A 26942-nucleotide genomic window follows, 5' to 3' on the forward strand; every position below is an offset into this window, starting at 1 on the left:
TGTCCACACACAAAGTTTCAAAGGTGCAACGTTTTTCTATCAGCGTAACGTTCATCAGGGTTAAACTGATGAATGAATGAATGAAAATGTCGATGATCCCCTGCAGGTTGAAGTGTTGCACAAACAAAACCTTATGACAGCCTCGTTTCCAACACTTTAGCACTACCCCACTACAATCTAAGCTGTCATGGATAACACAGTTTATACAAGAGATGAATTCTCACCACTGACTTTGGCAAACCATGACTTTGATGGAGCAGTTTACATTCAAACAGAACTTCAAGCAGGTATTGCTGATTTAACTAAGAGTTGATGTTCATGTGTTCACATGCTCCTCAGATTCGCTGAAAGCTCCTTCAAAGACCAAAGTTCGGCTGTCGGCTCTAGGGTGCTCATTCTACATGCTTGTGTGGAGACGGTAGGGACAGGTTTGATATGCATGACCAGAGTGAGTGAAATTACACTGTACCTACACACTCCACTTAAATAGAGCACTCTGTAAGGGAGACTGGCAAGTGAAAGGTTAAAGGCTGCTCTTACCACATCCTCTCCGTGACTTTCCTCCTCCTCCTCTCTGCTCAGTAAATCCAGCAGTCTGTCTTTAACCACCTGTAGATCAGGGAATATGTCATGGACTTCATTCAGTCTGTTATAAAAGATACCGCCGATGATCTCTTGTAATTACTGGCTGTACAGGAGCATTTGACTTCAAAGTAAAAAGTAATTAGGTGGCCAGTGTGGCAACAAAATACACCATCATAATTATTGAAAGCATGAAAGCTGTTAAAAGTTGCTTTAGAACTGCTTATGTAGGCAACATGAGGTTTTCTTATCCCGATTATTCCACTATTGCCATTAAAATGGAAAAAAAGTCGAATGAAAATTACTTTTCCTGGGTATTTCTAAACCCCAGGTGAGACAAGAATATTATGTGCATGTCAGAACCCTGTGCAGCTGAAAGCAAAATGAGACGCTCTAAAGAGGGGCACACAGTAGAGCAGAAGTGGTGGAAAAGTACCATTACACAGTCCTTCATCTGAGTCAGTTCTGAAGCAAATCTAACTCTTTACCTGCCTTTTGTATCGGTCACATTATTTCTGTTGCCAGTTTTCATGGTCAGAGCTAAGTTAAAGTTTATTGCACTGAAAAAAAAAACACTGTGAGAGCCTGAGAGTGATGTGTGGGAATAATTAGCTGCTTCAACAGCAACTTGAGACTGACCTCATAAGCATAGTCAAACAGCTCGAGGATGGTGAGGATGCTGGCTCCAATGAACAGACCCATCTGACCTCCAATATCACCTGTAGAAGGCCACAGCCAGACAGTACATTAGCCAACTATCTAAAGAGCATTCTGGGTCAGTGTGCTACATTCAGCAGGGAACTGCAAGTAAATGAATTAAACTGACAATTAATGACAATTTGAAGTATCACTTCCGAGTTTGCTGACATGGTACAAACATGTTAGGACACTCTGAGGTGTCTTAATGCACAGAAATAGCAGACCATTGATGCCACTCAGCATTATTATTATTATTACATTCTTTGACTCCACCTCCTCTGTTGTGTTCACATATTTCACCTCACCTCAGACCTAGTTGGAGTCCTGCACAGGAAACTGATGCCAGAACCCATGAACTTAAGACCTGACCCACGTGAAAAGGACTGGCCCCTTTAGACCTGAATCTATTCTTGTTCTCGTTTGTTGATTACTAACAATTAGTTTGCTGGGTTAATGGAAAACATTTTTTCAAAATTAGATTTTAATAAAACTAAAGATGTATCCTAAAGTTGACAGTCAGACTGAGTCACTGGTGGGCCTGTTTTGCTTTAGGTGACATTAAAATATTGAAATATGATGGAGGTAGTCCAGATGCAGGAATAAATCCATAACTTTGATAGTGCATCAGATGAAATGCTGCCATTGGTTTATAATATTAAAGTGAACCGAAGCAACAACTCATCATGTTTGCAAGTCATCGTGCTGACAATAATTCATCTTTTGTCGCGACAATTAAACCTTAAAAGTAGAAATACAGCCTTCACTTCACAGAATAATCCACCAGGAGTCTGTGGTATGCCTGTGTTTCAGTGCAGTACTTTTCTAGATAATGTTACAGCATATTGTGGTGAAAACTGTGGCTGCATTTTTTTTTTCCTAGACCAACATTCCCACTCCCTCATCCCCCTCAGCAGAGTGGCCCCATTCAAACGGATAAAGAGTTTTATATTCTTTCACACAAAGAAAGAAAAAACACACACAAACCAACCAACCCAAACCTGACCCAAAAATCTGCACTTTGTGGAGTCTACTCGGTTCAGTTGAGGTAGAAATAACACACCTGATTCATATTGTTGCTTATTTTTACAGCTTTGAAACTGCAGAACCTGTCAATCATATTTAGCAATTTTTGTTTGGCAATTTTGGCAGTTTATGGGATTAACATCTATGTCATCCCAGAAGATTTTAAAACTGCTGCTTGAGGGCATGAGGGCATCACTGCGTGTCTCAATGAATCGGTCAATCATAAAACATATGACAGCATCACACTGAAAAATTACAACAAGCAAATGAAATGCCCTCTTTATATTCAATTAAAGCTTGTGATTCCTGGTCTTTTCATTTATTTATGCTGTAACATGTCTGAAGAAGTGACACATTGAACTTGCTGCTGGTAAAATTATACCATTTCATTAGCGCTGACATTTTGTCGAAGGCTTATCACACACGTCGACTGAATCCAGGTTTGGAAAATTAAGTGCATCATTGAGTAAAACCTACCCAGCAAGCCTGCAACCTCATAGGCTTTCTTCTGTTCAATGGTCTCGTAGTTCAAAGCCTCAAAGAACACGTCCAACACCAAGATGTTGTCTCTGCAAAAGGCAGAAATGGGCATTAATGAATGTATTAATGAATCCCACATCAGGCAGTCAAGCAACACAATCAGCACAATGAGTCCATCCATTCCCTCCAGAGCTGAGCAGCCAGGGAAGCATGACCACTGTGTGGGAGGAGAACACAACACTTGTTGCATTGGCTCAGCTTTTCACAGCCAACCAGAGCTACCCAGCATTTTAAAACCATCATTTAATGGACTATAGGAAACAATGTGGGCATTAAAGAAGCTCAGTGGTTTGTGCTGTTGTGTGGCAGCGAGGAGGCTCTGAGCTACAGCAGCTCTCATTGTGTAATGTTTGCATGTTTTTCTCTCTGACTGTGTGTTTCCTCTGCTCATCAAGTAAATTGGAAACTCTAAATTGTTGGTTGCAGAAAATGAGAATGTTGATGGCTTGCTGCCTTTGTGTATTGACAATGAATGAGAATAAGCAAAAAGAAAGGCTCAGAAATGGTCAGCTGCACTCACCGGGCCTCCTTCACAAAGCCTTTCTAAATTTTTCTCTCTCAAATTTCTTTGTAAAAATGAAATAAGAAAAAATAAGAAATCCTACATCTGATATGTGAAATGTGCAAACAGTAAGTTTCAAGTTTCCCACTTGGGATGATGAAATGAATCTGAATCTGTATCTTCAATTGACCAAGCAGGTGATCTGTTTGTTAGCATTCTGTTTTACAGGAGCTGAGTACTCTGGTATTTTACCATCATCTGTTGTGGTTTTCTTTTGGTATTTCATGGCCAAGAACCTCTGACATACCACAGTGAGTGTTAATCTGTATCAGTTTATGTGTGGTCCCAAATGGTCATTTTTACCTATGAATGTTAAAAAAATTTGGTTCATTGAGTAGGTTTAAAGTTAATTTATTAACTGATTAAGTTATTTTTATTTTATGTCATGGTATTAGCATGTAGAAGATTTTATTTATTATTCTAGTACCAGAACATCATTTGCCTGTTCAAGACAATAATAACAATATGATAATAATAACCTAAAGCTAAATACAGTGGGTACATTTGTAGTTTCTTGCACCACCTGCTGGTGGAGCAAACATAATGACAAGCTACTTACGTGATGTACTTCTCCGTCTTGTTGAACTTCTTCTGCAGGTAGCGGGCCGAGGTCTTGCTGGGGATTTTGACCATGGACAGCTCTTTGTTGTAGCGCGTCATGTTGCACGGTGTCCTGCACATGCAGTTACTGCTCTCCACAGCCGACAGTTTGGCTTCAAGCAGGAGCGGGTGATGGAGAGGGGAGGAGCGCAACATTGGGAGGGAAAATGGAGCGACATGTGAGAGGATGGGTGGAGGATGATGAACACAAGGGAGAAATGCTCTTTTAGATAAAAAGTGAGACTTTTCCTTACATGGTCCCAGATATACTGAGACAAATGAATGAGACAAACTGGCTCATAACTACCCGCACAGTGTTTATTCTCCAAGTCTCATCAAGGCACCAACAAAATAGTATTTTGCCACTGATTTGGGTGTAAAGTTCCAATGTGGTTATGAATATTCTTGCTGAAAATGTGTTCGACTAAGGCCTTCAGCCCTGCGATAAGTCAAAGTCTTCCCTTTGTTTGAAGAACCTGCTGCAGTAATAAAATGCTATAAAAAGACCAGGAGGAGAACCTTGTGAGCAAATCAAACAATCCATGTATGAGATTCATATATGGATTGTTTGACATTTAAAGTACAAGATATGAAAAAGTTCAAATTGATAAAGTCAGCAAGTGACAGACAAATATCATGAGTAACTTTGATATTTCAAGATATTTTAAAATATTACAGTGTTGTCAAAAATGTAATTAAATAATTTAAACAAAGTTAAGGTCACTGCAAAGTTACCATAAGCTTCTAGACACATTAAATCTGCAGCAAAAATGCTGGTTTTGGCTTCTAAAATGTGAGGATCTGCTGTTTTTCTCTGTTTTATATCATAATATATTATTGGTCCTTGGACTGTTGGACTGTTTCAGTAAAAAACAAGACATTTAAAGAGGTCACTGTGGATTGGAAAGTGCACTGGGCGTTTTACAATATTTTCTGACGTTTCATGTACTAAATGACTATTCAGCGTTCAAAAATTTGAAATACTATTTTTATAATGTCCTTTTGCCCTTTTACCTTTCTTTTTCTCCACAAGGCTAAAACATTGTGCTAAATTGTGTTAATGGTTCAAGGCACTCAGCACATCTAGAGTAATTATTTCAATTAGCTACATCTTTGTGTGCATGTTAGTGGAGGATGTGCATCAATGCTTTTTCACAGCTTTTAAATGCTTACTGCACTTAAAGTACAGGTCTGAAGCTTCTGTGGCTTCTTCGTGCCGAGAGCATCAGGCTTGCATGTCTTCTGAGAGCTGCATCTGGTATCTCTTTTCTTACTCTGACCAAAAACCGAGGTCACACATACTGTACCGACAAACACGGACACACTAACAATACACTTGACTGCTCCCATGGCCCGATTTATGCTGCATCTTAAACCGTGCAGATGTTTACTCTATACAAGCTCTAATGACAGTACAAGTAAATGTCATTGTCACAGAGGAGAGGAAGTAAAGCTCCAAATACAAACATGCCCTCAAGCAGCATCTGCAAAACAGCCGTCACTCTGACAGGGACAGTTCTGATGCCAAAATGCCACGCTCTATCCACAGCTCAGAGAAAAAAAAAAAAAAAAAAAAAAAACACCGGATGATTTTGTCTTAAGCCCTCAGCCTCCTACATAACACCAACTCACTCACAGTGACAGTAATAACAGGTGACACAAGCTTTTCAAACACAGCTCCATCAAAAGCTTCTCTGACATCAAGGCTGCTCACACTCCTCTCAAACAACTTTCTTAAGCTGAAAGATCCAAACTTTAAAATCAATCTCATTTAATTTCACCAGAGATTAAAGAGTCCTTACTCACTACCAACAAACTTCTCTCTCTAGACTTAAAAACCTTCTTCACTTTTTAAATCCCCCAGTAGAGCCAACCTCTTATTCTCAGAATGGAGAGCAGAAGAGAAGTTAATGTTATCAGCCTTATTTCTCACTTAGAAAGCTCAGTGGCAAACCTGCAGATCACAGAGCACAAGGCAGCTATCCCCCACGGTGCACTAATAGCCGACGGGGCCACATACTCACGTAATTGCAAGGGGGAAATTCAATACGGCTTCTCAATGGTCTCCTATTTTTATTCAAATGAGATGTTATTTGATATACGTGAGCAAGGCCTCGTACATTCAAATGATTGATTTCTTTCTCTAGACCAAAGACCAAATTATCATAATATATTTTAGTTAAAGAATAGCTAGCTGTTATACTATGTGACATAAAGTATACATAAATACCTTTCTGACAGACTGATAACTAATATAACCTCTTATTTAGACAGGTTTGGCAGGTTGGATCTCTTATTCAGTAGCTGAAATAGAAATTGGAAATGATGTGTTTATGTGTAATCATAAACTGTCTTTGTTTCCTCAGAAAAAAAAATTGACTAGATAAGCAAGTTGTTGTTGTTGTAAACAGATGCAGCCGTCTCCTATTAAAAACTATTTTCAGTGCCTTCTGCAAAACTTGAGTGACACAGTTACAGCGAGAGAAAAACCCAATCAAACTTTGCTGTGTGAAATCTCCCCTGATGGGTATAGCAAATTGGCACCGGATTTAAAACTAGAATTCATTTGCATTCAATGATCCAAGCTGAGTGAGTGTGTGTGTTGGGATTGTGAAAGCCTCACTGTTCCAGAAATGAAGCCAATTACAGGAAAGACAGAGGTAACAAGCTGTCTGAAATAAGCACCAAAGCCTTCTACACCCCTCCTGCATCATACAGTGCAACTAGTGGTTTCTAGTGCATGTTAATGACACATTGGTGAGTTACACCAAATGCTCTTATGGTGTGGGAGTGTGCATCCTTGATGCTCATTGCCTGAAAGTTTTGTTGCCCTCGGCTACATTTTTTTTTCATACCTTTCTGGCTCTACCAGAAATCATTTTCATGAGGGTGGGGGAGGAGGGGGCTGAGCAGAGAGACTGGTGTGGGAGTAGAGAAAGTTTTACTGAACTGTAACTCCCACTGGCCAGCAGCTGAGGGTTGATAAAGGTCATACATTACTTAGTATGCTTTTGAATCAACTTATTATCTATGTATTATTTATGTTTTTACTGACTCTGGGTTTTTATTTCTCAAAAATGCAGATTATATTAGAATCGGTATGGTTAACTGTGGGTTTACTTATTCACAATAGTAAGAATCCTATAATTTTTTAATTACTATGCAAGAAAATGAATTAATCTTGTGTAGTGCTCTTTGATGAAAAAGCACTACCACTGCTACCACTTTGGTTGCTAAATGGGTATAGCTCTTATATGGTTGATGCAACCAATTACAGAAAAACATACTGTCTAACCTCAGGTTGTGGTTTTATTTCCCAAGGCTTTGAGATGTCCATTTTCTATATTTGTGCCGCCAATGTAATACAATGAAAATGGATGAAGGGAACAGTCTGAAAATACCCGATGAGCATTAAAGCTTTCTGGTCAATTTCTAGTCAACGCAAGAGTTGAGTTACAGTTGAGTGCCGGATTTCCACCAATAACACTAGATGCATGTATTTCAATTATATTCCTCACAGCAACTGTGTTTACAGTTTTTGATTTTGTGATTCAGACCGACAGAGGATTGAACACATATTTACAGAACTGGAGTCACCTTGTCTCTGAATAAAAGACTTTATGGTCGGTCATTCAGACAGAGGTGATGGTGGTGAGCAGAAGGTCTGTGGTGTAATTGTTCTGATAGATGTGTGTTACTGAAAAGGAGAAGACTGCTGGAAGTCTTTCTTCAACTTTCTTAATGTTGTCTTCAGTCTCAACAGTTTCCAATGGCATCAGACATTTGTAGGGGTAAAATGACATAAGCTGAGCAATCACACACTTGCAATCCTCACATGGCACTGTATCTGTAGCCCCAGTGTGCAGTTACATTTTTGAGGAGGTGCACATCAGCTCAACGTAATCTACAAGGTAATCTTAGATTTTTCACATATCTGAGTATGATGTACTCCCTTCACACAGACGTATAAATCCATCTTAAATCTGATCGGAAGTGTTTAAACTCCTCATAAAACAGATTTTTCTCCTGCAGTTATTATGACGCACTGTGTAATCTGAGCACATAGTAAGTCTGCGTGACAAGTAATACAATGTAATACCCAACCTGATTAGACTGAATCTAATTTTAGACCTTTGTTCTTGTTGCTGTAGAGATTCATATCCATATTTGACATTGTCAACAGAGAAAAAGTACTTTTATGGAAAGACATGTGGCTGGTGATTTTTCTTTTTCTTTCTTTCTTTTTTTTTTCTTTTTAGCATAAATTTGTGAACTAAACCTTGTGCGTGACTTTCACTCTCCCCCAATGCATGCTGGGATAGGCTCCATATTCAAATACTGAAGGGTGAGAAAACACCTCCTGATGATCTTGCTGCTTTGGAAGGCTAAACCATTGACTTCTAAACACTTTCCAAGGAATTTAGCTCCAATCAAATCACAAAGAATCTATCTTATCTGAATTTCATGAGTCTGTCTTGATTGTGTGGCTATGGCTAGAGGTAAAATATTACAATTGTATTATGGCAGTTGTTAAAAAATCAAAACGAAGAAAGTCTGATCTGTATCTTAAAACTGCTGGGTAAGCCAACATTTAATAAAACTGACAAAGTTAATGTAAAATCTTGAATTTGAAGGAATGAGTGAAGCCTGCCAAAAACCTTTTACATGGCTGTCTAATTTACCTCAATGCAGGAAATATGACCCATTATCTATCTGACCATCCACCCATTAAATGAAACTCTAACACTGCAGTCCCTGATTGCTCTGATGTTGGTTACAGATTTGATGAGGCCTTCTCTCAATAGGGGAAATATTGAGATTAACCATGTTCTCCTGATAAATCAAAAAGTTAAGAAGTGGCACATGCACTGAAACTTCTACTAGACCTGTTGTGTCCCTACTGAGCCTACATGCTTCATTTTAACTGATGTCCAGTGACAGACAGTGCTTATCACCTGTTCCCAAAGTAACGTTTTTTTCCTATTACAGTGCGTTGGCATGCATGATAAAATACTTTAGCTGCTCTTAAGTTGAGCCGTTTCAAGCTTAAAATTCTCTCTGGTGTTGCTCATCTTTAAAGCAGGTTTAGCATCAACAGGGGAAAAAAACATAATCCAAATCCTCAGCCTAGGCAAATAATGATATGTAAACCAGACTACAGAGAGTATGTGTCAGCTTGACTCACACTCATGGGATTGGGTGTATATGTGGACTTACCAAGGGCAGGCTCAGCACAGTCTTTGTACTGCTCAGGCGTGCAGTACGGAGCATCACCTAGGGACAGTTTGAATGAAACACATTAGAGGAAGAAATTGGTCAGGGGCAGTGTTTCAACATTACTTGGAAAACTCTACACACAAAGTGTTAACAGTTAAATGAATCTGAAAACAACAGATAAGGTGCAGCACCTGTTTTCTGCCAGACGCGTAATCCCAGGCCTATTTTAAATGCCAACACCTAATCCAGTATTGACTCGTCTTGAGGCCTCTCAATGCCATTTAATCTCACATAAAATACTGCAACCTTGCTGAAAACGTCTGTTGATGAATGCACAGTCAATACACCAGCAAACGCTGAAGTCAGACAAGCAGTGTTTCTTACCAGGCATGTGCACCATCCTGCAGTTGCAGTTCTCCACAATGTAGCGTGTTTCACAGTCGATCCTGCAGGCAGTTACACTGTAGACCTGGAAAAAACCTGACTCCAGGGCCTTCCACTCGCACTCTCCCCACGGGGGAGGCAGGTAGGTCAGCTATAGGTGAGAAAGGAGGTGAGGGATTAGTGGGGTGTGAGTGCAGATGGTTTCTCTCAAACACGCTCACGCCAGGGTTTCTGAAGTGTCCACCTGATTAAATCTGACCTTTACGATCTTTTCAAAACCATATAGAATGTAATTTAATACCTGTTTCACCATCATAGCTGCCAAGGAATAAGAGCAGCTACAACAAGCTGCATATAACAATTATACAGAGTAAAATAATAAATCATTTAACCTGAACATCCAAAACTGGATGAATTAACCAATGAGAAAATAATAATTCTTAAGATAATAAAAGTTTTTGACACTTGCTCATTATGAGTGGCTAGCAACAGATGATAAAAATGTATGAAGTATCCTTCTGTATGCACAGTCTGCTGCTACACAAGGTTTACTTGTTTCCAAACAGCCTGTAACTAATGTTATTGTCTACGGCGAGGAAGAAACAAAATCAGGACCATTGTTTTGGCTTTTTAAGACCTTATAAGGGTTTTATAGAGAGAACTAAATTCAATACTTTTTAAGACTTGTAAGACCTTCGCACACACACAGACAAAATGCATGTATTCAGTTGAAACTGTGGACAGATCCTTACAGCAACTTTCCAAAACATGTTCCCAAGTCTTTGAAACTCAGCCAGTACAGAGAAGAAGAAGACAAACCAGGCGGTGCGGAAAACAATTTAACAGATAGCCAGACTCTGTCGGAAAAATCCCATAACACCAAGCAATGGGAGCACAAAAACTCCAAATGTTCACCTCCTGCTCCTGCAGCTCTGAAGGCTGGAACAGCAGATGAGGGACAGGGGACACCAGGCTGAGCAGCGTGGAGGCCCATCTGTTCCACAACCCAGGCTGCGCGCTCTACCCGCGCTCTCAGTATCGATCACCCGCCACCCTCTGTTCCCCAGATCCCTCCACCGTCATCACAGTGCATCCCAAGTGAAGCTGCTTTTCTGCCAAAAGAGCAATTTTTCTTGGATGAGGCAAAACACAACATCCTGCCAGGTGATATTTGGCCACGGTTTGCTTGTTAGTCCTGACAAAATTTGAAGCCCTGCACCTCGTATCAGACGATGCTGTTTCTCTGCTTGGAGGTTGTTTGATGCCGTGGGTATGTACAGTCGCTTCGTTTAAACACTTCAGGCAATAAATTCAAACACAATCCAAACAGCAATCTGTGTGTTGCTGAACATTTCTGCATCCAGAGGCCTCTGGCCATCTTGGCTAGAGTTTCTCCTGTCATAATTAAACATGTCCTCCCTGATGCCAGCACAAGTGCGAGCAATGAACACTGACACCCAGACACTATCAATTTTTATTAAGAACATAAGAAAGGTTCTTCTCTGCAATCCTTAACCTTTAAAATCACCTTCACACCCTCAGCTAATCTTAACCTCTGGTCTTATTAAAGTCAGCTGTTGCTGATACAAGATTTGATTATTTCTCTGTAATCAGATAATCGGAGGTACTTGATATCACTTTTCACCATGTTCAGACCTGCTGACCTGATTATGTAAGTTTAATAAGACCAGAGACCTGTGCACCACTCAGCGTGTTATTAATCAATGTTCCATTTTCCTATTATACTGCTTTAATTAGGCTTTTTTGATCAGCAAGGGACACGGACAAAAAAAAAGAAAAAAAAAAAAGATTTGAGAACAGGCTGGGTTTTAATAAGGTCGCTGCATTAACACTGGAAATGTTAGAGTCAAGGTTGGAGCTGAACCTCAACATCAGGTCAGCACACCCTGGCACCACAGGGCTGAAGTGAAACTCAAATACTCTGAGCTGGAATCAGGATGCAGCAAAGGAATGATGGTATAATAAAGACTTTTCGGTATAATGAAGACTCTTTTTTTTTTAATCCTTGGGAAGAAAGACTTTCTCGGCTAAGGGAACACCATGCCCCTTTAGCTTCAAAAGCCCACAGAAGAGCAATTTCAGTGTCTGGAGAGCTTAAATTTCAAACTGCCTGCCTGTGTGTGTGTGAGGACTGATGCAGCCCCACCACAGGCTGTGTACTTTGTGCCTTTAGCTCACTTGATTAAGCCGCTTTGATCTAGGCCCAATATTATTAGCCAAAATTAGTTCATTTAAACTCTTTGTCAAAGTCATTTTCACAGGCGTATGATGTGATGGTATCCATTACAAATGTCCACTAATCACCAGATTTTTTTGACATGCTCCACAAGGTCCCATCCCAAATCTTCGCCTCAGATACTCTACCCTGTCATTATTATCCTGATTGTTTTTGGAGATATTTGAAAGTGCCCTCTGGGTTTCTACAGAAGAGGAGGAAGCTTGAAGAGACAGGTGGGAGCTTCTCACAGTAGGAGGGTTTTTCCCAGACTTCTGATACAAAGTGCAGTTCTGCATTAATTAGCTGGAGCTAAATTTGCAGCGTCTCCCACTGTGTGGGCTTGTGGAGAGGGCCGGTGTTTTCACAGCAGGCAGGTAGACGAGGGCCTGTCTTCACCCTGCCAGTCACAGAACTGGGCTGACAGATGAGCACAGACAGACACCCCGGAGGCTCATTACCCAGGAGGCCTAACCATCTCTGGATAGATCTCCTCTTCTCATTCCTGCCAACCACTGAGGTGACTCTGTGTTGCAGCACCACACTGAGCTGTGATGCAGTGAAACAAGGTTTCAAATGAATTGAAGAAAAGTTCCTAAAATTCAAACCAAACTCCCTTTTATTTGCGATTTCATTCAATCTCTGTGAGCACATTTGCATACACTTGAGAAACCAGCTCACCCAGAGAACCTGGGGAATCGAATCTGTGAGCCATGCTTTTATTTTTTTCATTAGCAATGATAATGCATCTTCATCTTTACAAACAGACAAATGTTCAGCTGTTGACAGTTAAATATTTGAACTACTCCAGGCTAATTTATATTGTTTCAGTTTTAGTCTGACTTCAGATGGAATTATTTTAATACAAGGATGCATTGCTATGTGTTATGATCTGTTCTTGCATCCTACCTTCCTGCAGTCATGGTAACACTCTGAAGCATGGTCTGAAGTCTTCTAAAAAGCCAAGGTCATGTTTGTAAGTTGGATAAGAAGGAGACATTAGCAGGGAAGTGGTAAGGTGAGTTATTGTTTAGAGGGAGATTTCCAGAGCATGTAGCTATTGTATGCTGTAGCGGACAAAAAAAGCAAGTGAATTAGAGATGGATTTTAGATCACATGCCCATTATTTTTGCTTTACGTCACAAAACTTGGTTGTTTTGGTGAGATTTCACCAATCTCATAGCACTGCTTTTGGCATAGAAGCTCCAAAAACTTATATTTGGACTTGCATTTGCCGGGTGGTCAGAAACACAACTCCAAATTATTGCAAACATTGAGTAAAAAGGCAGTGAATGGGTGTTTGCTGACAAATTCCCACACATCAATTTAAAGGTGAGAAAATGCCACTGTTGTGTCTAAAAAGAAATGAGTTACTGCAGGTTTAAGTGCATGTGAACACTGATGGACAGCCATTGGTTACCAAAGAACAACAAATATCGTTGATATTCCAGAAACAGAGGCCATTTTTAAAGATGAGAGGGCAATGAATTTATCTTGACAGAAATCTGTCTGCCCTGAGAAGAGCAATCCAGTAAACTCTCCCTGCTGAGACAGACAATGCATTTTCAAAAGCTTGACTTGGAGGCAGGAAAACAGAAAGAGGTAGACAGAGAGAAAAATTGAGAAATAGAGAGATAAAAAGTGACAAAGAGAGACAGAACCAATAACCCTTAGAAAAAGTGACATGACTGAGAGGAGTCACAATATAAAGACATTCAGTTTGGATGTGTGGAAACACCCTCGGTGGTTTGTTCATCTCAAGCTAAAATAAAGAAAAGGAGAAAAACTGAAAAACAGCCTTGTGAAGTGGGTGCTTCTGGGGACAGAGAAAAGACTATTTGCATCAAATACCTGTTATGACCTTATATATCTATGAGGCCTGCGGCCTTTAATATTGGCCTTGTGCAATGGAACAAAGCTTCAGTATGATTGAGTGGGCTGAGTCTGAGTGAAGCACCTCTCTACCAGCAAGGTCAAAACCACTGACAGAGGAGGAAGTTATCATTTGTCAGTCAACAATCACTACAAGAGACCACAGAGGCCAACTGAAGGTCCACAGGGGACTGGGACACACATGCAGCCACAAACTCATCCACACACACACACAATACATGCAGGACAATCCCACCATGCCTGTTATGGCAAGCTATTTATCACAGTTTTCTTTTTCTTTCTCTGAGTAATAAGCTCAACATTCAGATTAGAAGAGAAAAACAGCACAAGGAGAAGAAATGATAAAAAAAGGTATTAACCATTAGTATTAGAAGAAGTCAGGGACACCTACCCTCTGTTCCTGTGTGGCTACAAAAGTCTGGAAGCCAGGGGCCACGCCGAAGCCCAACTCGTGAACAAATGGGGGCTCTGCCTGGCTGTGGATCTGCACCCGCACACCTGCCTCAAAGGCTGTATCCTCTGGAAAAAAAACAGATAGAAAGGCCCAGTAAGCTGATTTATTCAGTCAATAAACAAACAGAGATGTGCAAAAAAAGAAAAAAAATTCAAATGTCTTTGGCTTTTTGACTGGTTCAGATAAAATTCCCAGGGGACAAAGGAGCAGGAAGAAACTCAACACTCTGAAAAAACTTTACACTCAACAGACGCTCTTGCAGAGAGTTAAAAAGTTTCCTGTTTGAAACAGCCTTTTTAGCAATCAATTTCAGGCTTTCTGCTCAAAGCCACAGGCTTTTAGGAAGAACGTCTTTATTAGAACGCTCTCAGAGACATGCTGTCCCCCATTTATCTTGACATTAAACACAAGTAGGGAGGAAGGCTTGGTGCTGACTCCATAGATAAAAGCACCTTTTTCCTGCAGTTCAGAGCATTCGTATGGACACACATGCACAGGCAAGGACATAAAGAGCCATAATATTTATGGGAGAGTAGAGAGTGGTGTTTGTGGAAATCGATAACGTTCTCTCTCCATGTCCTCACATTCAGTGGTGGATATTCACTCAAGACTTTCCACTGCCAGCCGACTACCCAGACACCCCGGGGCGATCTGCAGCCTTTCAGTGTGGCCAGCTTCACAAATGAACAGACCACATACACACACTTACAGCAGCATCCCCCTACTACTATGATACACTCATCAATCAAACATCTGCAGTGACTGATATGGCGACAGCTTGGGTGCATTCACATTAAGGAATAGATGAAGGGATCAAACATGCTTTCTTTGGCTGTGTGTGTTTACTGTGGCTTAGGAAGAATATGACCGTGGAAAAGTACAGTGAGTGTGTCTGTGTGAGTGTATGTATGTGTGTGTGTGAGTAAAAGAGTATGAAAACAAAAACATTGGCTGTGTGAGAGAGATAATCAGAGTCTGAGTGTGGAAATAGAAATAGAAGGTGTATATGTTTTTGAGGATGTGTGTGGCAGAGAGAGAGGACAAAGCCGTGTGTGTAAAATTGATGGCAGATTGCTGACCCTGTCTTCATATGTGTGTGTGGGACAGTTTAATCATTTCTGTGTCCTATGCTGTGCAGTGTCCGTTCTGTTCTATAACATAGTGTCAAGTCCTGTGTAATGAAGGTTTTGTACTTGTATGTGGTTGACAGATTTTATGTCCTTTATGTTTTATGTCCTTTATGTCTCCTTTAGCTCTGTAACTTATCAGTTTTAATGTGTCTATTGTACCATTAAAAAGCTATTACCTTTTTGTGTATGTTGGAAATACACATTCTAACTGGATTAACACACGAAAAGGAAACTGCAGCACAACATTTTCCCAAGGTATTATATACTTTATGGCGATATATTTCATTGTTGAACATCTTATTCCACACTGTGAGTATTAACCTGTAGCTATAACAGCTGCCTCTCTAATGAGAAGACTTTCCATCTTCTGGATCCTTACTGTAGGGATTTGATCCTTTTCAGCCAAAGGAGCATTAGTGAGATGGCCTGGTGCTGCTGGGTGATAAGGCCTGGCTCACAGTTGGTGTTTATCCCAAAGGTTTGTGATGGGTTGAGGTAAGAATAGGGTTGTCCACATACCTTTGGCCATATAGTCAGGTTACATCTACTCAAAAAGGCCAACATTAGATCATATCAGGCTAAACTTTCAAATCAACAACATTTCAGGCTAAATTCTGGTCATAAACTTGCCAATTTGGCCCCACTTTAGCAAAGTAGACTAAACCAGATGAAGTGGCCTCAATGGAGACAATCTGGACAGAATCAGGTTAAATCACACTTCATGATTAAAAAGCCATTTTTTTGTGCTGTTAAAAAAGAAAAGAGGTTCCTCAAACTGTTGTCACATATCTGCAACCACACTATATTCAAAAATACCTTTGTATGCAGCAGCATTAAGATATTCCTTACTTCAAACTACGGCTGTATTAAGATGTATTAATTTTAATATATTAACTAGTTTGGCCAATCACAAACATGCAAGTGCACATTCCTGGTGGATTATTTTGTAACATGAAGGCCACATTTCTACTACAAAAGATAATATAGTTGCCAATCTGACAACTTTCCAGCATTGTAAAATCCTCTGAGTATTACAAACCAGAGTTTAGGTGTCTGAGAAACCTTTATACACATTAACCTGTTACTCAAACTGAACTTCCTGCACTGTATTTTACCGTCTCACCTGTACCTTAAGCAACACGCCCCCCAACAACACAGCTCCCAGTGTTATTTTAACGCAGGGTTGCTTGGCCCCAAAGGGTCTGGACTAAACCTTGTGAAAATGATCTTGACCAAAAGTGCACAAAAATGAGTGTACAGGGCTATCTCTCATTTGATGACTTCATTTCACTGCCATTTGATCATAAGTGGATATGAAATGTGTTAATATGACATCTTAAAGGAAGCTATATGTTTATTGCAGTTGCTGGATAAATGCTCCATTAGCAGCCATAGCGCAGCTAGATCTTATATAATTAGCCACTGGTATTAAAAACACATTAAAAAAGCCAAACTGTTGTGGTGTGTTACATATTCCTTCATTACAGTGAAACTAAACTAAACAGCATAAACAAGGAACTGCATCCCTGAGCCTGCACAGTGTAGCATGCTCAACATGGAAATAGAGACAGTTACTACACAGGCTGTTCATGTGTTAAAAGAATGTCACCCAGTCTGTGTGGCTCTTTAGTGTGTCTTTCATGGTATTTGTTCAACAAATGAGATCTGTAACACTGAGGCATGGGTTATTAGGGCTGTGGCTGCATGTTCAATACTTGTCAGCAGCAGAAATGTTTTATTGGTTTTGATCTTGTCAAGGAATCAGTTGGTAATAACAAAAAGATTACACAACTTCAGCTTCATCATTTAACTGAACAACTTTGTGTCTATTGGCTGAAGTTCACCACATACACTTTTGTGTAATTAGATTCCTGCTAAACACAGCTTTGCTGCTCTTGGTAACTAATTAGCAGCAATAATATGTTTGCTAACCCTTCCATGAATATGTATCTATTTATTCAGCTGTTGTGTGTTTGTGCATTTGTCAACCAGATTGCTTGCAGTAACACAAACCTCAATATATTGGATTTATATATATTGTTTGGGTTTGATGTTTCCAGTGAATATTGATTGATATTAAAACGTCTGAAAACAGACCAGACAAGATTCCAAGCAGAAACATTGCCTTTTTTTTAGACAACATCAGCTGCATTTAAGTTTTTTTGGTTTTTATCAATTCAGGCAACAAAATGGACAAACTACGACAATAATGTGCGAACATCTACCTTTAAATCAGTGTATTTTCTAATTCAAATAAACATCTCATTTAAACTCAGAACAACACCACAAGTAACAGGAAGACGAGGCAACTGAAGACAAAACACAACTCGTCCACAGCACAGGACGAAGGAGACAAGACAACATAGGGGACAATAGTCAGTTGTGAAGTTGACATCTTCACAGGTTCTCTTGGCTCCTGGTAACCAGGACTTGATCTGGGTCCTGAACTGGGATGGATCAAAATTCAGTCTAATCAGATCTGATCCAGGTAAGATCTATTTCTGTTGTAGTGGGTCTTTCAGGGAGAAACAAACTAGTTTGTATGATGTGTCTGTTGTCTGACCACATCAGAAAGCAAAAGTGGTTGTAGCTGTTAGCCGCCCATGCCTACACTTGAAGGCATCTTTCCCTGGATACATTCAGAGGTAATTCTGTAAAGACAAAGAGGATTTGAGAGAGAAGTTTAAACCCTGCTTATTTTCTCACCTTTCATACACCTGGACAGTGACTATCTGAGGTGGGCGTGAATGTCGGGTTGTCGCGTTTACAGAAAATGTCGGGCAAAGCACACAGAGGTGTGTGGTCAGAAAGGTGTTGTTTCAAATGCTCTTACTGCTGCTCATCATTTTGTATCATGCTGCTGCTCTCTGTCTGGGTCTGTTCAGGTGGGCCACCTTTTAGACTGGGTCCATTTTAGGGCTCATCTGACTATAGATCTATTTTGGATTCTGCGTCTAATTTTCAAACTTCATGTCTGCAGGTCAACATGTTTATTTTGCAAATATACATTGGGAAAACCCAACGATATTCAGTTTATTATCACATCAGGCAAAGAAAAGCAGTAAATCCTCAGTTGAGAAGCTGGAACCATCAAATGTTTTACTCAATTAACCGATCGATAATCTACAAATTGTTTCAGCTTCATTTTCCTGCATTACACTGGCTATACTCGAGCCAGACGATCAAATGGATGCTTATACACAGGGGACACATAAGACAATAATCTCTTTTACTGAGAGAGAAAATGAGATGTGTGTGTGTGTTTGCACAATGTATCTGTCTGAACAAACAATGAGAAAGTGTATATGTGTGCGTAAGAGTTAGAGATCAGATCAAACGGGAGGCGCTGTGCTTGTTTGCGCTCCAGTCAGTTCAACTTTCCTTATCAAAAGATGATTAAGAAGATCTTGGATAACCATGTTTGCTACATCTGACCAGGGCTGGAGCAGAATCAAAAATAGCTCCATAGATTTGTAGTTGCTATGTATTTCATCACCACTATCACACTCATTTGAGTTCGAATGACTCAACAAAATCAGAGAGGCGGACTAAATTAGGATGCTCTCAGCAGCCACAATCATAACTTAGATCTTTCTGCTTTGTATGGCAGTGAATAAATTCAGGTGGTGTTCTGCTTTCACCTCCGTTCTCCTTCAGCATTTCAAGTGATCGCCCATTTTGTTGTAAAAAAACATGAGAGGCAGAGGAGACGATTGACCGGGGTAAATGAAATAACTGGTCTGCGCATGGATAAGTGTATAAGCATACATATTTAAAATACAATTGTAAGAAATTCTGTTGTTGTCAGACTATCAGGCAGTGCTTGTTGGAGAGTGTATGGTAATGTGAATCTTGTTTAGACACCTCTGTGGAGCATTGACATTTCCTCTCCACCTGTCTGCCAACTCCAGGCATGTCTGTCAATAACACCACATCTCCTCGCCATGTTCCATTTGTCCACTCGCTGTCACAGTCAGGACGGGGCATGTCAGGCTTCACGAGAGGTCTATACTCTGTTGTTAGTGTGAGACTGTAGGAGTTGAGCATGTTTGGCAAGCTGAAGCAAGGTTTCATATGAAAGTGAATTTGAATATCCTCCAAACGTGTCTATATTGACACTGTTTACTGACTGAACTTATTTGATAGTTTTATTTACTTGTGTCTTTGTATTTTACATTTCGTTGTCCTATTTCATTTTTAGCCATGCTAGCAGTGTAGCCCTAAGTACGTCGAGCGATCCACCATTTTTAACAATTGTTACCCAGAGGATTAGGATTAATCCTAATAACTTTGGGGATCTTTTGACTTTTCATCTAGCACCATCATCAGGTCAGATTTTAGTTTGTCCTATACTTTGGTTACTATAATTCATCCTTTCACTAATGTATTTACATACTTCCTTCTGTGCAATTTATTTGTGCTCATTTTAAGCAGCTTTCCATTGCAACTATTGTTTTATAAAACTAAATATAGTATTATTCTCTAAAAATATTTGACACATGCCCACACTTGAGTTTTACAGTTCATTTTTGACCTTGCAAAATCTCACCACAAGGTCTCTTTAATGGTTGCTCTGGAGTCTTCGCTCCTATCAGATGATCTTCATCAGCTAATGAGTTTCCCAGTTGTCATGGAAATATAAATATGGATGTTTCCTCAGTTCCTAAAGGACTTCTCGTCAATACTTATCCTCTGCTGTTTACTCATTCCATCATCACGCTGCTTCTCTACACTTCTATATTGTCATGTTTTAAAATTTTGCAATTCAGATCTTATCTTCAAACTTACATTAGTCAGATTTTTCATCTTGAAGTATAAACCAATCTCAGCCTAACTTACAAACTGAGGCTGCAACAAAGAAACTGTCACGTCATGCTGAGCTAAAAATGTTGGATTTGCCCTGTTTGCACAAAATATTATTAATATAATTTTGCTGTTGGGTGCAAATTTACTTTGTGCGGCCATTGAGAAAAATCGCAATTTACAACAAGAATAACAATGAAAGAAAATGTCTTAAACTGCATTGCACTGCATCCAGAGACAGTCGCAGCCACTCTGATACTGCAGCTGAATCACCTGTGAAAATATCACCAACACCAGCAATAAGATAACATCTGGAAAATGACAAAAATTACACAGTAACATCTGGCTGCTTGTATTTGTTCTCACCAATGTAAGAACATTCTGGTATGACAGCTTTAAATTTTCAAGAAGCAAATGAAATAATTTACCACCTACATACATTGACACAAACATCACACTGACATACCACTGTGAAAAGAAATGGCACAAGTAGAAAAGAAAAAAGAACTGATCACTTTCCACTTTGCCATTGGTTTAACCTGCTGCTGAACAAACATCGTTCTGCTTCTATCGGGGGCTTCTCAGAGTGCTCTTCACCAGCCCTCTGATTTAATAACTACAGACACAAAGAGTGCAGAGACATGACGAGATTTTAGCAGTGCACTCAAATTCTTATTGTGCTTCACATGCCAATTTCCTCCATAAGATGAGAGCTAAAATGAGAGATGACAGATGGTGCATTGACGAAAAACAGGAAACAGAAAACAGAAGGATGCAATAAGCACAGACTAGCGATGAGTCCCTCTACTGTTTACCTACAAAGTGCTGTGGCTGCAAGAGCTGCAAATCAAATAAAGCATTGCTGCTTTGTTTGAAAAAATACATAAGGGTGATGTAAAGGTATCAACTGAAAAACTTGAATTACTGCCTTTTGGTTGTCTGCCTCCGCCAACCAACCAAGTTGCAGGAAATATGGTCACAATTTCCCCTTCATGAGGTACAGTGTTGAATAATTACAAGATGTGTTTTTGCAGCGCATTATGATGTCACAGTGAGGTTGACCTTTGACAATTTGGATAATATGTCATCATCATATCATTTTACCCTATTAAACATTTATGTTAAATTGAATAAAATGTTAAATCATAATAACGCATTGATTCTTGAGTTACGGCCAAAAACGTGCTTTGTGAGGACTCAGTGACCTTTGACCTTTGACCACCAAAATCTAATCAGTTAATCTTTGAGTCCAAGTGAACATTTGTGCCAAATTTGTTGTGGTTCCCTTGAGGAGTTCCTGAGATTTTGCATTCACGTGGCCAAAACCATGGTTTGTGATGTCACTGTCTCCCTGACCTTTGACCTGTGACCACCAAAATCTAATCAGATTATCCTTGAGTCCAAGTGAATGTTTGGAGCAAATTTGAAAAAATTCCCTCAAGTTGTTACTGAGATATCGTGTTCACCAGAACGGGACTGACATGTGGATGGACAGGACAGGTCGCAGGTGAGGAGGCATAAAAATTCAGATGAAAATTTAGTGCAAACGAAAAACAGCAATCAGCAAGAGAATCAAATGTAAGGAAAGTGAGAAAAAAAGAGTTATGAAAAAACGCGGTGTAACATGCCTCTCACATTTTCAGGGAGGAGATAAAAAATAGTTCCACAATTCTTTGCATCTCTCTTCCATTCCAACACAGTGGGTGAGCAGAATGTAATTGGTTGCTTACTCTGAAATGTCAGGTTTTGACTGCTGATTCGTTCTAAAACAAAACTCTCTGATGTGTATGATTAAAAAAAATAAAAAGATTGTTAGTCCCTGATAGAAGAAGAAATGGGACTTGAATGTCATAGCAGTTTCATAGGCTGGGATGTGTTTGAAGGGCTTTTCACTGCACTGCAAACATTTCATAGCTCTGCTGTTGAAGGGAAACATGTGGTGGCTGCTCAGTGACTTAACCAACTACTTTGATCCAAACTGCCTGACGAATCTGGTATCGCAGAAGGCCTGTCCAACTCTCAAACTTCAGACAACTTTTCAAAAAGGGTCAGTGTGTAGCAGGAGTTGAACTAATTATAATAAAAAATAAATATCTGAAGGTCTGTGTGCTAAGTTCACAGATGCTAAAAAGAATTCTTACAGTCTAAAAACTGTTTGTCAGCCTCCATGTGCTGGCGGCTATTCCTATTTAATTCGAAATGACTATTCAGAGCATTTCTGAAATTAGCAATCACAAAAACATGAGGCTTGTGTCTGGGATCAAAGCTCAGAGAGGCAACATGTTTTACAAAGATGCAGCAGGCATCTGTGCAAGCAAAGGTTACACTTTCCAGCCCTTCTCTATCTCAGCTGCATTCATATCAGAACTGATGGAAAAAACACTAGAGGGCAAACGATGGTCTGATTCAGAGTCCTAAACACTTAGGTTGATTTCCTGGTGCCCTCCATGAACGATCTAAGTCTGCCTGATAAAATATCATGCGGCCAGCTACAGCATGGACAGAAATAACCGACAGACACATCCTACCTATTTATTATTTCCATCTGTCAGCAACACGGTGTGGAGAAAGCTGGGTATCCAGGCAACAGGCCATCTGTTTTCTCCCACCACTTAAACTTATATCTATCTTGTTCATTTTTCACACCATGAAACATGTTGTTTTTTTAATGTTTGTCCATCATGATAAGTGAGGAGGACTGTCATGGCTGCCCTGCGGCTCCCTGGGCAGAGCAGTGTGCTAATAGAACCCCAGAGACTGACTCGATGGTGTCTGGATGATGGACAATAAGAGAGCCCACGGAGGGGGAGAAGGTGTGGATGGAAAAAAAGTAATAGGTGGAAGGAGATGGGGGAGAGTGTCTGCAGTGTGTGCCCCTCGTGCCTGCACAGCCAAGAGAACTGGCTCAGTTGAGGAGACAGTGTGCTCCCTGCTGAGGCTGACTCAGCTCATCTGGGTTAATTAAACCACACAGGGATAAACAAGGGCACTGAAAGCTGGGGCCTGCTGGGAGAGGGAGCTCCACATGCTGTCAGGGTGGTGGCTGGAGTAAAGCCTGTTCAAACAGAACTGAAACCGAGAGGTGTTCAGGACAGAGGGCTGTGGGACCTGCTGTCCATAGAAGAACACAAGTGGGAAGGATGTGGGCTTTTTGATGATGGATGTCCTTTAAATTTGAGCCCAGAGTAAATAATGTCCATCTGCTGGGCAACTCATAGCTTGGCTAGATGCTCTGGGAACTCCCCTGTCTGCCCTTCCACTTGGTTCAGACGTGAGTCGGCTGTTCAATGAGCTTCCCTGTGGTACCACTCAGGCAGCCAGCTTCCCTAAAACACTCAGTCTGATCCACCAACAAGGTCTCTAATACCCACTTCAATATAGAGGATAATTTAAAGTTAGCTACTTTATAACATAGATTATCAAAGAGGCTTCAGTGTTTGACTTGAAAGGGTTTTGAATATGCATTATGGTCACTGAATAATCTGTGCTCTCTAAAGAAAAATATCAGCCACTCAGAAGTGGTGGTGCAGATATTGACAATGCTTTGAGTGGTTTGTTTCCAGTCTTACTCAGAGTGAACAGCAGAATATACTTGATGTCCACAGTCATCACTGTAATAAGAAGTGCCTGGAGTGGACTCTAAAAGATCCCAGTGTTTTAAAAATAAGCATTTTGTGTGGGCAAATACTAAAGTATTAGACTCATTACACTGTGATACTTAAGAAAAGACACATCTGGTGGGAGCAGTAATAAAAAAAACAACACTTCTTTGTAAAAGCAGTTGTTAAGCATAGCATTAACAATATTGTTTCACTGATGATCATCTCACATATTATAAAGCCCTGCACTCAATTTTCTGCAGCTTTATTTATTTAAAATTTAATAAGATTTTCTTGGTGTGAGACTGTCCCTCAAGTGATATCATCAGGGGGACACTCAATCATTTCTGTGTTAATTATGGCTAAATTAAACAACCTGAGTGAAAAATACTCATGGCTCAAAGACTCAACTGGGGAAATAAAGTTTTAAATACTTTATTTCATCACTCATTTCTTTCCTTTTTCTTCACTTAGGATATTTATTTTCTTCACATGCCAATGTGAAGAAAATAAGAGGAAAGCAAAACGAAATACAGAAGAGAGAAGCCAGAAGTGCTCAACCTCAAAGGTAGTAAATAAGGTGTTGCAGCTTGTGTAAAAGTATCCATTGTGTGTTATTACATAATAATAATAAATCTGTGGGCAGTGTTGCGCATGAACACGATAAATGAGTGCCGTTAATTGAATGAGAAATTGAATAAGTCAGACCATGATATGACATGCAAAGGTCCTCCACCTGAGTCAAACTCACAGCGTAAACACACAAAACATAATTCACATTGGTTCTTATCTTTGAAAAGTTGTCACTGTCTGTGTGTGTGTAGTACTTTACAGCAATTCATGTAGTTTGAGAAGTGGTAATGACTTGAGGCTGGGATGGATGGGTAGAAGGAGACACTACTGAAAAAGATTTTTTTTTTTTTTAAATGGAAGAAACGAACATGAAGTTTTTTTTTGGTCTTTGAACTTAGTTCAAATTCAAAATTGTGAATTATGAACCTGAGCTAGTTTATTTTTATCTTTGTGAACTGAACTAGCTCTTAAGATGTGTGAACTTGCTCAGGAGGCTCAGTGGAGTAAAAGATTATGCAGCTCAGCACACTGCGTGAAATCCACTAATATCAAGTACAAATCGCTCTGTAACAAAATACTGGTGCAGGGATCATATAATCTAGAGAAAGAATACAAGTAGTGAAGGAAGACATTCTTGGCTTCATGAGTAGAAATTAAAAATAAGTTTTGATCACTGTTGTTGTCTTGTTTTTGGAAACACAAAATCATTCACCATTTTGGAAATGGAAAGTAACTGTCTCAGTGATCTCATGACTTTTTTAGACTCCTTGGCTCCATATTAAGTAAAGGGACATCAGCTTTGTGCAAAGTCAGTCAGACAGGTGAGCATGTTGTCGGGCCTACCTGTGTCCCCCCACACTGGCAGGTACTCGTCCTGCTGGATGTCCAGCATGATCTCCAGGCCGTTTCCTGTCCCTCCCTTCATGGTGGTGCGCAGCGTCTTCCCCTCCTCTGCAGCGTTGAACACGTAGCACTTCCCATACCTGGTGAACACCTGGTGAGAGGAGACAGAGAGAGAGGGAGGACTGATAAGTGACGACTCACTGATCCTGATGCACGGACACAAGATTGTAAAGGTAACACTGCAGTAGATGCGCTGGATAACCGCACCCTCATGGGGCTAAATTATTCATCAGTGTTTGTTTCTCTTGGTCTTTGCATTTGAACCTAAGCAGTTTTGACTTTGTTTTCACTCCTACTATACTTACAGTGTGGAACTGTCACGACATGTCTAAGTCATGTCATATATTGCCAGGCTTCTGCTCAAAAATGCAGTCACTTTGCATTGCCTCCATGTGCAAGGTTTTCAAAATGCAGCAAACCTATATATAATGCATATGTCTAGAAAGAGGACAGGGTGAGAAAAGATTGACTGCTAAGGAATATCAAATCATCTACTGAAAGTTTAAAACAAAACAAGCGAATCAAAAGCTCTTACGTTAGTTGTCACTCATTTCTTTTTCATTTTCCGATGGATGATTTGAGAGCTCCCATCATGCTTTTTGTGAAGTACTAAAGTTGCTCTCAGTTTGGTAAATCAGCATCATAAAACAGTCATGCTGCATGAGTTCCTATCTTGTTCATCTTGTTTTTACTGAAACCATGAAACAATGACCTGAATTATTCCTGATACTGCCAAAACATGATGATTATTAGATAGGAGGATATTAGGCCTGTGGTTAGAAGAAGCAGCCTTTTCCCATCATTTCTTATTTCTGGACATTGATCCTAAGTGGGCTGTGAATACAGATATCACTAGAAAAAGTATGTTGCACTGATTGCTGTGGAGTGTGGGTTAGGTCTGTGTGCTCAGGTCTGACTGGCTCTGAAAATAACTTTTGACCCAAATTATATCAATCAGGTTGAAAGGGTTAAAGTCATTTTTGTGTGATGGCACTGGCAGTGATGAGAGTTTTTTTCCTTTTATTTCCAAATGACACACACACACACACACACACACACACACTGATGGGTGCAGGTGTTTCTGTATAGTGTGTCTCTGTGAAGGACAGGTCTGGAGATAAATTCAGGCTGCCAGAAAGGCACTCTTCTTCATTCCCACATTATCTTACTTTGTGTCTGCTTAATTGTGCAAAGCTCTTATGAGGTAAAGCCAAGCAAATGTAGAGCCCAAAGAAAAGACCAACAAGTCAAAAAAACAGGCAATTTCCCATGCAATCTCTTAAAAGCAGAGAGCACCTTGCCATTAGTGCCCCACACTTCAAAGGGGCTATGAGCAAAATGCTGCAAACATTTTCTATTCCCTCCATGCTGTGTGTGTGTTAACAGTATATGACACACTTCCATTGGAGTCACTGCATGTGGGGGATAGATTTCTTCCTCCACTAATGTCTCTCTGTCCTACTGCCTACTGTCACCTCACAATGAGCCACCAAATGGCTTTGGAGGCATTAACAAATAAATGTGGGCTTAAAATTGCAGAGTGCAGCGTATTTGAGACAGACAGGTGACAAAGTAAAGGAAAAACCAACAGAAAGTGTCTCAGTAAGGCGCAAGAAAAGCTTCAGTGCTCACTGGCATTGATTTGGTCCCTGGAACTGTGCTGGAGGGATCAACACCATTCTTCCAAAAGTTTTGATGATGGTGGTGGAGAGATCACCCATAGGTGTTCAAGTGGGTTGAGAAC

General features: G+C 40.1%; 1 protein-coding gene across 3 annotated transcripts in view; it reads right to left on the reverse strand.

Annotated features, from left to right (window-relative positions):
* Positions 1–26942, reverse strand: part of asic2 (acid-sensing (proton-gated) ion channel 2) — a 320498-nt gene that overhangs the window by 2281 nt on the left and 291275 nt on the right. For all 3 annotated transcript variants that reach the window (XM_071469031.1, XM_071469038.1, XM_071469022.1), the window contains 8 exons: positions 25139–25289; positions 14128–14255; positions 9608–9758; positions 9224–9280; positions 3966–4119; positions 2782–2873; positions 1222–1301; positions 541–609 (listed from right to left, as the gene is read on the reverse strand). In XM_071469031.1, coding sequence (XP_071325132.1) covers positions 541–609; positions 1222–1301; positions 2782–2873; positions 3966–4119; positions 9224–9280; positions 9608–9758; positions 14128–14255; positions 25139–25289 — 882 coding nt within the window. The remainder of the gene's footprint in view (positions 1–540; positions 610–1221; positions 1302–2781; positions 2874–3965; positions 4120–9223; positions 9281–9607; positions 9759–14127; positions 14256–25138; positions 25290–26942) is intronic.

The sequence above is a fragment of the Trachinotus anak genome, unplaced genomic scaffold, assembly GCF_046630095.1.
Source record: "Trachinotus anak isolate AG129_WGS33_773 ecotype Australia unplaced genomic scaffold, CSIRO_AGI_Tana_v1 ptg000003l, whole genome shotgun sequence".
Taxonomy (NCBI): Eukaryota; Metazoa; Chordata; class Actinopteri; order Carangiformes; family Carangidae; genus Trachinotus; species Trachinotus anak.